Source organism: Cyprinodon variegatus, unplaced genomic scaffold, assembly GCF_000732505.1.
Source record: "Cyprinodon variegatus isolate N-32 unplaced genomic scaffold, C_variegatus-1.0 Scaffold452, whole genome shotgun sequence".
NCBI lineage: Eukaryota > Metazoa > Chordata > Actinopteri > Cyprinodontiformes > Cyprinodontidae > Cyprinodon > Cyprinodon variegatus.
The window spans coordinates 576,593-589,781 of record NW_015150905.1 but is presented as its reverse complement, the minus strand read 5'-3'; the positions used below and the strand labels follow the sequence as shown (position 1 = coordinate 589,781).

The window sequence follows — 13,189 nt, the reverse complement described above, 5'->3', positions numbered from 1 at the left end:
AATAATGACTTTAACCTCAGAATTCTGACTTTAATCTCAAAATTCTGACTTTAATCTCAGAATAATGACTTTAACCTCAGAATTCTGACTTTAATCTCAAAATTCTGACTTTAATCTCAGAATAATGACTTTAACCTCAGAATTCTGACTTTAATCTCAGAATTCTGACTTTTTTCCCATAGTAAACTGAAATAAAATCAGTTAACTTTTTTATTTTTTCAGTGACCCTGATCCTCTTCCATACTTTACTTATGTCATTAGTTAATATCTTATTTTTCCCCACAGGGCCAGAACTCCAGAGAGCAAGAACACGTATGTACAAATCCACCTGTTTTTAAAAGGAGGTTGTTTTTTTTGTTAAATATATGTGAGAAAAAGATGTTAAAATGAAATCCTTCTTTAATGAATAGGATGAAAATCCCAATTTGAGCTTTTACCGTGGGGAGACTCATTCTTTACCTGATGGTAGGTCTGCTACTAACATTATCACTGCAAAAACGATCAAAAGGAAGTAAAAATGTATAATTGATTTATTTTTTTATTAATGAGAGGATTTTTACTCTTAAAATAAGATTATTAGATAATATGCACTTGAAAACAGACCATGCAATCTTTTTTCTTCTTATTCTAAATGTAAATTATCTTGTTCCATTTGCAGATTGTCTCACTTACCTCCTCAATTCAAGAACAAATGCACTTATTATAAGAAAAATGACTTATTTAGATTTGTATTTTAATGAGTGTGACAACACTTAGGATGACATTAAAAATTATGAAAAAAAAAAAAAAAACTGAGACAGAATGAGAGATTCATTGTTGGATAAGATGCTTCTTAGCCCTGCACAAAACTTAACTTAAAAATGTATTAATATTTGAATTGTAAATCATTTAATTTAGTTTGTTTATATAGTGCCAATTCGCAACACATGCTATCTTAAGGCATTTTAAAGAGACAGTTCAACCAGATCATACAGTCAGATTGGTTCAAAGTTTTCTATCTAAAGAAAACTACGGTAGTTGATTGCATCGACTCATTGACTCTTCAGCAATCCCTCACACCAAGTAGGCATGTAGCCACAGTGGAGAGGAAAAACTCCCTTTTAACAGGAAGGACACAGCCTGGCAGACGAGCTCTAAGCCAGCTCCCATGTCAGAGGATGAAAGAGCAAGCACAGCTGCATACATTTCTTTTTTATAACCCTAGTGGCACGTTCTGAGACAGGTTTAGAGGTTCTGGCTTTTAACTTTTGAAGTGATTCGAGATTTATTTTGTCCTATAGGATATTTTAGTCAGGCCAGGCTGATACCCATTCCCGCTTCTGCTGCTATAGCTTTATAAAATTTGGAAAGGGAGGTTTTAAACAGTTGATTGTGGGTTTACTGTCTAAAATGCAGAAATTGACAGATATTATTGAACCAAATTAAACTGACAAACCTTAAAATATTCTGTATTCATGTTGTCAATTCAACTTGAAGGTATGCTGCGCTGTATCTGTGCCAACTGTGGGGCATTGATTTCATACATTGATTTTACAATAAACTCAAATTTTCCTGCCTTCTCATCTTATATCCATCAGTATTCTGCATTCTCAGGATTTTTTAGCTTTTTTAACACCGTAGTTACAACCATCTGTGGAACATGTGAATATCTAATATATAGATCTAATTTTGCAATTAAAATATTCAGTTCTGACACTTCAAAAAATAGGGAATACAGTATTTCTTTTTTTTAAACTACTTCATGTTGTCAGAAATGTTCTATTTAAATTATGTCTTGATGGATAAAGTGAGGCAACAATTAGATATGAGTAATGAAATTAAACCAAAACTGTGGTTCACTAACAATTGTTCATAATTGACCGAGAAATTGCTTTTCACATTGGTTTGGATTTTGTTTTTTGCATTTTTATTTTTAAATACGTAACTAATAATAATAATTAACCCTTTTCATATATTTGGGGGACGAATACTTTTGGATCCTCCCTAGCACTGTGCTATATTGTGGATCCATAGGGTCTGAGCAGCGATCTGTCAACCTTTATAATCTGTAAAAAGATACTTTTGTCAAAAAAAAAAAAACATTTTTATTTAAAATTGGGGTTTAATAAAACAAAGTATTACTGGAGCAAGTTTCTTGATTCTACTGCATAAAACAAACAAACTGATATTTTAATCTATTTAAGACAAATGTATGTGTGCTAACCTCATTCTTTTTTCATCAGGTTTCACAATTAATGAATTCCACCAGTACTGGTATGGAAACTATGAAAAACTGGAGCGTGTGCACACCTTTATTCAGTGGTAAGGTACTATCCAATGCAAATATTTTATGGAAATATTTTAGTTCCCGGTTGTAATTAAAGCTTTATCTGAAAGGTTGTTTCCTCTGCAAGAACCAGGGATGAACTATCAAGCCAAAACTCTAACTAAGAAGGAAATTCAGGTAATGCTTAAAAAAAGCAATTTGATTAAACCTAAATTTTACACAAGTTTTCAATAATAAGTTTGCTCTTCTTTCAGGAGTTTCTTGATAGCGAGAAAGCAAAACAAAATCTTCTGAGGTCCTACAAGCTCATGTTGGATTTTTATGGCATCGAGTTAAAAGATGAGAAAACAGGAGATGTGCAGAGAGCATCCAACTGGAGAGAGAGGTTCCAGAACCTCAACTGGTGAGCCATTTGAATACCAAAAAAAGGGTTTCAGCATTTTTTAGCCACAATCTGACTCCTTTTTTTACCCTACTTCCTTTTAGTCACACACATAACAACTTGCGCATCACCCGCATCCTGAAGTGCCTGGGAACCCTTGGATACCCTCACTACCAAACTCCACTGGTTAGGTTCTTCCTGGAGGAGACCCTTGTTAAAGGAGAACTTCCCAATGTCAAAGACAGCGCCCTGAGCTACTTTGTGTTCGCTGTCCTTAGCAAGCAAGAACGAAGGATGCTTCTCAGGTTTGCCTTTCAGCACTATGAGCCCAAAGAAGAGTTTGTATGGTGCCCAAAGAAAGTCCAGAATGTTTGGTTAGGCCAACAGAACTATATGAGAGCTGAAGGACAGAGTTTTAAAAACAGTTCAGATCATTAAAGCCTATATTGAAGGAGTTCAGAGTCAATTGTTCTCTACTGAACAGCCAAAAAACAAATGCAGTCCATATTTGCAGTTTTTCTCTTTTTTTTTCTTTTCTTAGTCTAATGTTTTCTACTGAATGTAAATCTTTGGACAGAATGGTCCTAATAACTGGGCTCTGAAAACACGATGGATATACACTTTTGATTACTTTTACTCATAACTCTTTGCTTGACTGTATTAATCAGAATGTTCATGCTCTACTTTTTAAATTGTTTTTTGTTCTTTAATCATGATTTTTTTCTCTCATTAAAGGAATTGAATCACAACCTTAAAACCGTTTCCTGCTAATTAAAAAGAAAGAATTTAGTAAAAACACAATTGGTTGTTTCTGCATGTTTTACATCATACATTAATGAAATAGCACACTACACACAATGTTTGCTGTTTAAATAATTTTTATCAAAATAAATCCTTAAAAGTGTGCCCTGTAATGATATCGATTCACCTTTAATACCAACTGCCTGATGAAGTGAACTAACTGAAAAACTGAGCCCCCAGGCAGGCGAGCTCCAAGCCAGCTCCCATGTCAGAGGATGAAAGAGAGCGCATGCAGTTAGTCACAGTAAGAGTAACAGGACTACATTGACAAACAGGCCAAGCTGTAACATTTATAAATAAAGGTGTTTTAGGTGCAGCACAGCTGATATTTCTCTCCAGGGTGGAGTCCCAGCCACATGGGAACAGACCAGATTAAGCCAGTACGATGAGAAAAAGCAAAAGGAGCATAAAGTTAGAGCTTGAACTAGCAAATACTTCAGAATCCTAAAATAAAGATAGAATGAAGTAGAATGATCAAAAGTGTAACTCCAGCATTCTCAGCCTATAGCAGCATAATTCTAGAGATTAGCTGAGGATAATCAGAACCACTTTAAGCCTAAGCTTTATTATTAAGCCTACCCTTAAAAGTAGACAGGGTGTCTGCATCACGGACTAAAACTGGTAGGTAGTTCCACAGGAGGAGCCTGATAACTAAAAGATCTGCCTTGGGCTTTGGATGTGAGAAGCAGGATTTTAATTATTTTCTATTCTGGATTTAACAGGAAGTCAATGAAGAGAAGCCAGGATAGGAAAGATATGATCTCTTTTTAATTGTCATCAGAACTCTGGCTGCAGCATTTTGGATCAGCTGAAGGCTTTTAACTACAGTTTGTGGACTTTCTGATAGTAAAGAATTACAATATTCCTGCCTGGAAGAAATAAATGCATGGACTAATTTCTCAGCATCACCCCTGGATAAGATATTTGCAGTACTGTGGAGATGAAAGAAGGGGATTTTAGAAACCTCTCTGATGTGTAATTTAACTAACAGGTCCTGATAAAAATAACATTAAGATTTTTTACTTTATTATCTTAGATGATTTTAATCCCATCCATAAGAAGTGAAGAACTTCTTCAGAGACTCAGGTCCAGACACAATCATTTCTGTTTTGTCTGCATTCAGAAGCATAAAATTACGAGTATGCCTGTAGTCTATGTAATGGGTTAGTTTCATCTGAATTTTTGAACAAACATACATTGCCTTGCGAAAGTATTTCCCCATTTGAACTTCTCGGTCTTTTGCCACATTTCAGGCTTCAAACAAAGATTTAAAATTTTATTTTTTGTGAAGAACCAAAAACAAGTGGGACACCATGATAAAGTGCAATGAAATTTATTGGGTATCCATCCATCCATCCATCCCTCTTCTCCTGCTTAGTCCTTGTCAGGGTCGCGGTCGGGCCGGCGCCTATCTCCTGCAGCCTACGGGCGAAAGCCAGGGTACACCGTGAACAGGTCGCCAGTCTGCTGCAGGGCAACACAGAGACACACAAAGACACATAACCATGCTCACATAACCATGGATATACTCACACCTAAGGACAATTTAGAGAGGCTAATTCACCTAACAGTTATGTTTTTGAACTATGGGAGGAAGCCAGAGTCCCCTAAGAGAACCCAGGAATCAAACCCAGAACCTTCTTGCTGCAAGGCAACAGCACTACCCATTGCTCCACCGTGCAGCCCTACTTATTGGATATTTGAAACTTTTTCAACAAATAAAAAACTAATCTGGCCCTTTACTTTCAGTGCAGAAAACGCTCTTCAGGAGTTCTGTGAGGATCTCTGAATGATCCAATGTCGGCCCAAATGACTGATGATGATAATAAATAGAATTCACCTGTGTGTAATCAAGTCTCTGTGTAAATGCACCTGCCCTGTGATCGTCTCAGAGGTCTGATTAAAAAAATAACAGAAGAAGAAGAAGAAGAAGAAGAAGAAGGTCGGATTAAAACGCAGACAGCACCATCAAGAACAAGGGACACACCAGGCTGGTTCGAGATGCTGTTGTAGAGAAGTATAAAGACAGATTTGGATACAAAAAGATTTAAAAGATTTAAACATCCCAAGGAGCACCAAATTCTCAACTCAAAGTAGGAGAAGAAAGATCAAAGATACACCATACATATTTGCACCATATATATTTGCCTTGAAATGCTCTGAACTTCCACTGCACTGCAGTGCGTTTCTGCGCCACGTTTTTTGATCACTGCTGCACTTAATGAAATAAAAGTGTTCATTTTGCTGCTAAGCTGCTGCTCAGCTACTGTCTGAAAGCTGTACAAAACGAAATTTTGTTTCGTTTACACTGTATACAAAATGAAAAAAGTGTTGTGTAAAGTTTGTAACATGCCATCAGGGAGACATAGCAAACATGTGGAAGAAGGTTCTTTGGTCAGATGAAGCTAAAATTTGACTTTTTGGCAACAATGCAAAAAGTTATGTTTGGCATAAAAGCAATACAGCTCATCCCCCTGAACACACCATCCCCACTGTCAAAATTGGAGGTTGCAGCATCGTAGTTTAGGACTGCTTTTCCTCAGCAGTGACAAGGAAGATGGTGAAATATTGATGGAAAGATGGATGGAGTCAAAATGGGGTCTGCAAAGGACCCTGACACTAGGACAGAGAATTATCTTCCAAAAAGACAATGACCCAAAACATTTAAGCAACATCTACAATGGAATGGTTCATAAATAAACATATCCAGGTGTTACAATGGCCAAGTCAAAGTCTAGCATTGATCTCTGTGGTACTCCACAGATACCCCTGGGGCATGAGGAAGATTTGTCCTTAAGATAATCAAACTGAAATCTGTCAGATAATATTTAAACAGCCTAGTGCTGTTCCCTTTATTCCTACAGAACGTTCAACTTTTTCAAAAATATTATAATCGACCGTATCAGAGATCTAAGAGGACAAGTAAAGATACAAGTACATTATCTGAGGCCATGAGAATATAATTAGTGACTTTCAAAAGAGCTGTTTCAGTACTATAATGAGCTCTAAAGTCAGACTGAAACTCTTCAAAAAGTTCATTATGGTGTTAGTGATCGCACACTTGTTTGGCAACTACTTTCTCAAGAATTTTAGATAAGAAAGGAAGATTGGATATAGATCTATAATTGACCAAATCACCTGGGTCAAGAGACAGTTTCTTAAGTAAAGGTCTAATTAGAGCTACTGCAAGAACTGACGTGCCTATCCCTGTAATAAGGCTTGATTAATCATATCTAAAATCAGAGGGAATATCTCTTCAAATAACTTGGTTGGAACAAGATCTCAAATACAAGTTGAAGGCTTAGATGAAGATAATAATTGTGCTAACTCTTAAAGTTCAACTGGACCTTCAACGAAACCTAGTTCAGATTCTATATTTACCTTACATGCTGCTTCAATTTGCAGAGATAGCTATAACTGTACTTTATTGATCCCACATTGGAGAAATTCACCTCTGCATTTAACCCATCCTCTGGGGATGCAGTGGGCTGTCATGGTGGGACGCCTGGGGAGCAGTGTGGGGTTAAGGGTCTTGCTCAGAGACCCAGAGTGGCAGTCTGTGGGAGTGGGGCTCGAAGTGAGTACCTCAGGATTCCAAGCTCTATTCCCTTACCACTAGGCCGCCACTCCCCAAAATATTAACCAATATATAAACCATTCATATTTCGAGGGATCCCAGTTTTGTTATTTTTAATAAAATCAATCTTATTAATAAGGAATCCCACAAAATCATTACTGCTAAGAGCAGGTGGATGGATGATTCAACAGAGCTATGGCTCTGGGTAAGTTTGTCAACTGTGTTAAAAAGAAACCTAGGATTATTCTTATTCTACTCTATTAATGAGGAGAAATATGCTTCTCTTGCTTTACGAAGGGTCATCCTATATAGCTAAAAACTGTTTTTTCTGGACAGGGTTCCAGACAGGATGGAGGCATGTAAAGCACAATTTTCTAGCCAGTTTCCTAGCACCAAGGGGAAAAAACAGGTGGGGCATGGGTCTCCTCTTAGTACTGGCTCTAGAGCAGTGGTTCTCAACCCCAGTTCTCAAGTACCACTGCCCTCCATGTTTTAGATTTCTCCAGACTGCCACACACACGTCCTATATAAAAGAAAGGTTGACAGCCCTTTGAAGCACCTGAAGGCTGCTGGGGATGTCATGCAATCATTTTAATTAGTTATGCTGCAATAGAGAGACATCTAAAACATGCAGGGTAGTAGAACTTGAGAAGGTTTGAGAACTACTGATGCAGAGGTTATCATTTGCAACCTATATTTTTCTCTGGTAAAATTGATATTTTAACAAACTATTTCACCACTCAGAAGTTCAGACATACTCAAAGTCACTTCATTCATAATTTTTGTTGTATGGAAGACGTTTACTTCCTGAGTAAGTTTATTGCATCTGTGGATACCTTTAGCGTAAACTATCATCCCTAAAGCTGTTAAATATTATACATGCAGAGCAGTAAAACCTTAGCCTCTGCACTTTACAGCCATTTGACTATTTGGCCACTAACTAAAAAGGAAAAAACAAAACAATAACCTTCAAACTTTAGAAGACAGATTATATGGGTGAAACAAACTGCGCAACTGTTTTCTATACACAAAGGAATAAACAATTTTGACAAACTAAGAAAAACTTTTTAGAGAGAACAGAAACGTGGGCTGACCTACAGCGCTACTATCCATGTACTTCCTGTCAGGAATAGTTTCACTTTACTGCACAGATGAAAACACGGTTGACTACTTTCCTGCTTGTATATATATCCTGTTAAGACCTGAGCCAATTGTTGGTTATCTTGATATAATCAACTCCAGGTCTTTAGTCCCTATTTTGTCCACCGCCGCCTTGGTGAGTGGAGAGCAGAAATGAGCTGGAACATAGAAAGCAGCAATCTCCTTAACTTGCAGCCTGAGATTAAAGAAGAGGATGATTTTGCTGGAGATGAATACAGAGTTGACAGAGCAGATGAGTTCTACTGTGGTTATGATTCAACCTGGGAGACCAAAGAGAAGGAGAGCACCTCATTCTAGAGACCACCCATTCTAGAGGGTACAGAAATGTAAGTTGGTGTACAGCTTCGGGTTGCTGCTCTACATTGATTCATTTTCTGCAGCAATAAATCAAATTTTGACTTTCTTCCTGCTTGTATGTTTTTTTTTGTTTTTTTTGTTTTTCTGGAGAACTGTACCAAATATTGGTATAATTATGTGTTTGGTTTTCTTCTTCAGTACAAATTCAGAGTGTTTGAAAATGCTGCCAGAGACATGTGGAACTACAGACATGACTATCCAGTAGGTTTGACATATGAAGTCATTCACACACCACGTTGCTGTTACTGCACTATTATTATGCAACTTTTTTTCACACAGAACCCACCAAAGACACAGAACTTTAGACAGCTGAAACATGTACGTGCAGATTTCCATTTTTTAAAGTGAATTTTGTTTTAGTGTAGTGAGAAAAAAAAAACAAAAAAAAACATGTTATAATAAAATCCTTCTTTCCTGAATAGGATGGAAAGCCCAATCTGAACTTTTACCTCGGGAACACACCTTCTTTACCAGACGGTAGGTCTGCCACTAACACTATCATTTATGTGACAACAGTTGGGATGACAAGAAAAAAAAATTGAATAATGAGAAAATACAAGACTAAATGACAGTTTCATATTAAAGGAGAAGCATCATTCAACCATTTTTCCTTTGAATTTTAGCCTTGCACAAAGTTACAGTTGATGCCTGGACTGTAAAGGATTTATTTTTAACACACACATTTGTTGGTACCCCTCGTTCACTGAAAGGAAAAACCCAGTTGTCACGGAAATAGTTATAAATAATAAAATTTGTAATAAATGTAAATTTCATGAAAATGAATAAATGAAAGTCAGAAATTACTTTTCAACCATTCTTCAGTGAAATAATTTTAAGAAATGAACTCATGAAAAATGTCTGGACAAACATTGTGCTACACTTAACTTAATATTTTGAAGGGCAAACTATTTTGAGACAATCGCATGATTAATGTAACTTTCAATGAGACTGCTGCACCTATCAGATGGTGTTTTTCCCCAGTTCTCATAAGCTAACTGCTCAAGTTTGCACAGGTTTGAAGGGTGCCTTTTCCAGTAAGCATGTTTCTGCTGAAACACGATTTAGGTCAGGGTTCTGAGTAGTTCAATGTTTTCCTCTTTTCCATTCATCGGTGTTAACTGTTTGTTTTGGATCATTATCCTGTTGTATCCATGACCTGGAACTGAGACCAAGCCTATTCTAATATAGCACCTTTTCAAGTCATTGAACTCCAAAATGCTTTGCATTACATTCACACATTGAATGGGTGAATGACTAGAATTAATAAAAGCCAAAATGAAGCCTGAAGCTCATTGAGACAAAGGAGGTTGCCATACACCAGCCCCCTGGGCACTCTGACCACTATTAGTAGGCAATGTGGATCAAATTGCTTATCCAAGGACAACACCAGAGGTTTGAACCAACAACCTTGAGGTAAACTTCCACATCCGACGCCACATTCACCAGTGGACATCATATTTCTCAATAGATAGTTTTGAGGATTCATTATGCCCTGCCTGACGCCCTGTGCCAGATGAAGCACACAGCTGCAGGACATAACACAGCTTCCTCCATGTTTCACTGTAGGGACAGTGTTGTTTTCTGGATTTGCTTTATTTGTCCCTCTGTAGGGAAAAAAATAAATTTTTGTCTCATCTCTCAATATGACCCTTTGTGGCTTGTCACAATGTAGTTTGGAAAATTCCACCCTGTCTTTTTTTATCATTTGTTTTCAATAATGGTGTCCTCCTTGGTGGTCCCCCATTAAGTCTACTTTGGCTCAGACTATGATGGTTGGTGCGATCTGACACTGAAGTTCCCCTTTAACCTCTTAAGGAGTTTTTCTGGGCTCTTTTGTTACCATTCATATTGTCTGTCTCTTTTGATTTCTCATTAACTTTCCTCTAAGGCTATGTTCAGGGATTACTCAGGGATGAGTAATGAAATTGAACCAAAAATGTGGTTCACCAACGATCGTTCGTAATTGACCAAGAAATTACTTTTCACATCGGTTTGGATTTTCGTTTTTGCATTTTTATTTTTAAATATGTAACTAATAATAATAATTAACCCTTTTCATATTTTGGGGGATAAATACTTTTGGATACTCCGTAGCACTGTGCTATACTGTGGATCCATAGGGTCTGAGTAGCGATCTGTCCATCTTTATAATCTGTAAAAAGATACTTTTGTCAAAAATAGGGATTGTAATTTCCACTTTGCTGATAAAATACATTTTTATTTAGAATGGGGTTTAATAAAACAAAGTATTACTGGATGCAGTTTCTTGATACTGCTACAGAAAACTCACAAACTGATATTATAATCTAAGACTAATGTATGTGTGCCACCTCATTCTTTTTTCATCAGGTGTCAAAATTAATGAATTCCACCAGTACTGGTATGGGAAGTATGAAAAACTGGAGCGTGTGCACACCTTTATTCAGTGGTAAGGTACTATCCAATGCAAAGATTTTATGGAAATATTTTAGTTCCCGGTTGTAATTAAAGCTTTATCTGAAAGGTTGTTTCCTCTGCAAGAACCAGGGATGAACTATCAAGCCAAAACTCTAACTAAGGAGGAAATTCAGGTAATGATTAAAATAAGCAATTTGAAAGAAAAAAAAGCTAATTTCACATAGGTTTTCAATAATGAGTTTGCTTTTCCTTCAGGAGTTTCTTGATAGCGAGAAAGCAAAACAAAATCTTCTGAGGTCCTACAAGCTCATGTTGGATTTTTATGGCATCGAGTTAAAAGATGAGAAAACAGGAGATGTGCAGAGAGCATCCAACTGGAGAGAAAGGTTCCAGAACCTCAACTGGTGAGCCATTTGAATACCAAAAAAAGGATTTCAGAATTTTTTTTGCCACAATCTGACTCCTTTTTTGACCCTACTTTCTTTTAGTCACAAACATAACAACTTGCCCATCACCCGCATCCTGAAGTGCCTGGGAACCCTTGGATACCCCAAGTTCCAATATCCACTGGTTAGGTTCTTCCTGGAGGAGACCCTTGTTAAAGGAGAACTTCCAAATGTCAAAGACAGCGCCCTGAGCTACTTTGTGTTCGCTGTCCTTAGCAAGCAAGAACGAAGGAAGCTTCTCAGGTTTGCCTTTCAGCACTATGAGCCCAAAGAAGAGTTTGTATGGTGCCCAAAGAAAGTCCAGAATGTTTGGTTAGGCCATCGGGTGGAACAGAACTGTATGAGAAATGGAAGAGTTGGTGCCACATTTCAAGAAAGATTTAAAGCAAAGAAAGGATTTTGTGATACCTCTTAAAGAAATGCATTTTTAAAATCGAAAAGGATGTAAAGTATTGAATAATGGAGTTTAACGTCTATAGGCGTCCACCGAACAGAAAATAAAGGCTGTTTTTGAGACATAACCATAGTAAATATTTGCTGATTTTTAGAGGTTCCCTTAGACCTGTTGTTTGCACTGAATGTAGATGTTTGGACAGAGTGGTCTTACCATAGACACAGAAGACACAATGTGAGTATAAACCTGTGATTACTTTTACTTAAAACTGTTTCCTTGTTCCTTTTTCCTTTATATTGCTTGCCCTTAAATCATAGTGTTTTCTCATTAAAGGGAAATGTATTTTATTGAGAAAATACTGTCTTCATTTTGCTAAGTTTACTAGATCTGTCAAAAGTATTGATTTTGAGGACTTCTACTTACTCAAATAGAAGTGAAGATGTGTTTTTTATTACTTCAATAAAAGTTGCAATATAAACTTCAACTTTACAGAATAAAAATACCTATTTTAAAACTACTTAAAGTATAAAAGCAAGAGTGAATAAGAAAAGCTTAGGCCGCACAACAGGAGGCTAATACACTGACATCCCACCCCAAAAGAAACATTTTTTATAAAGACCACAATAACTGAAAAACAACAAAGACCCCTGATATATGGACATTTCATACAGTCTCAGATCAGGCGGGTTGGGATCTGCAAAGCTGGTAGATTCCCTAAAGGCATCCGTGGTTGAGAACGCTTTCCTTGTGTATGAGTGAATCTTTGGTGGGAGGCTGCTTTAAGGGCAAAATTCAACTTAATTTCCCTTTTGAAAGAATAAAGTATTGAGTTTGACATACAAAAACACGCATACTTTTTCCTATCATTTTTCTTCCTTATATTTAGCTTCCATGTTTTTCAATCACTAAAAAGCATGAGTTGAGGAATTGTTCTCTGTATTAGATTAACTCCAAAAGAAACATTAACCTATACTCTGCTATAATAGGTTGTGGGTTTGTGCTGTACACATGTTGAAGGTGGATCATCTAGAAGCTCTTTTATGTAGATTGAATAGATTCAGTATGAGCTCTAGAAGTTTGACAGCTGATATTAGTCTCCAGTTCATAGATTATAAATTTGTACTTTACAACCATTATAAAGACTTCAGGCTTAAAAAAGTACAAATAAAATCACAAATAAGGGTTTTCCGTAAATTATGGATATCTTCTAACTTCGGTTGGAGCTTTAGCACTCTTTAGCACCCAGTGTGTTTTAGTGTAGCTTCAAGACTGGGTTATATAATAACTCATCCATTTAAAAATTGCAGCTATAAACTTCAGCATGAACTTTGATACTTAAAGCTGTTAAATATTATACATGCAAATTACGACATACCTCCTTGTTTAAATTAAGAGTGGAAAAGAAATG

General features: G+C 36.7%; 2 protein-coding genes across 2 annotated transcripts in view; both read left to right on the top strand.

Annotated features, from left to right (window-relative positions):
• LOC107093892 (opioid growth factor receptor-like) overlaps positions 1–3,238 on the top strand; it is a 4,955-nt gene extending 1,717 nt beyond the window's left edge. Inside the window, exons 3-8 of the mRNA XM_015389215.1 lie at positions 286–312; positions 411–465; positions 2,223–2,301; positions 2,377–2,443; positions 2,521–2,669; positions 2,753–3,238. Coding sequence (XP_015244701.1) covers positions 286–312; positions 411–465; positions 2,223–2,301; positions 2,377–2,443; positions 2,521–2,669; positions 2,753–3,086 — 711 coding nt within the window. The 3' untranslated portion in view covers positions 3,087–3,238. The remainder of the gene's footprint in view (positions 1–285; positions 313–410; positions 466–2,222; positions 2,302–2,376; positions 2,444–2,520; positions 2,670–2,752) is intronic.
• A 5,480-nt stretch (positions 3,239–8,718) lies between these two features.
• Positions 8,719–11,802, top strand: LOC107093891 (opioid growth factor receptor-like protein 1). The gene is made up of 6 exons (XM_015389213.1): positions 8,719–8,745; positions 8,967–9,021; positions 10,894–10,972; positions 11,048–11,114; positions 11,197–11,345; positions 11,430–11,802. The coding sequence occupies exons 1-6, from the start codon at positions 8,719–8,721 to the stop codon at positions 11,800–11,802; spliced, it is 750 nt and encodes a 249-aa protein (XP_015244699.1).
• The last annotated feature ends 1,387 nt before the right edge of the window (positions 11,803–13,189 follow it).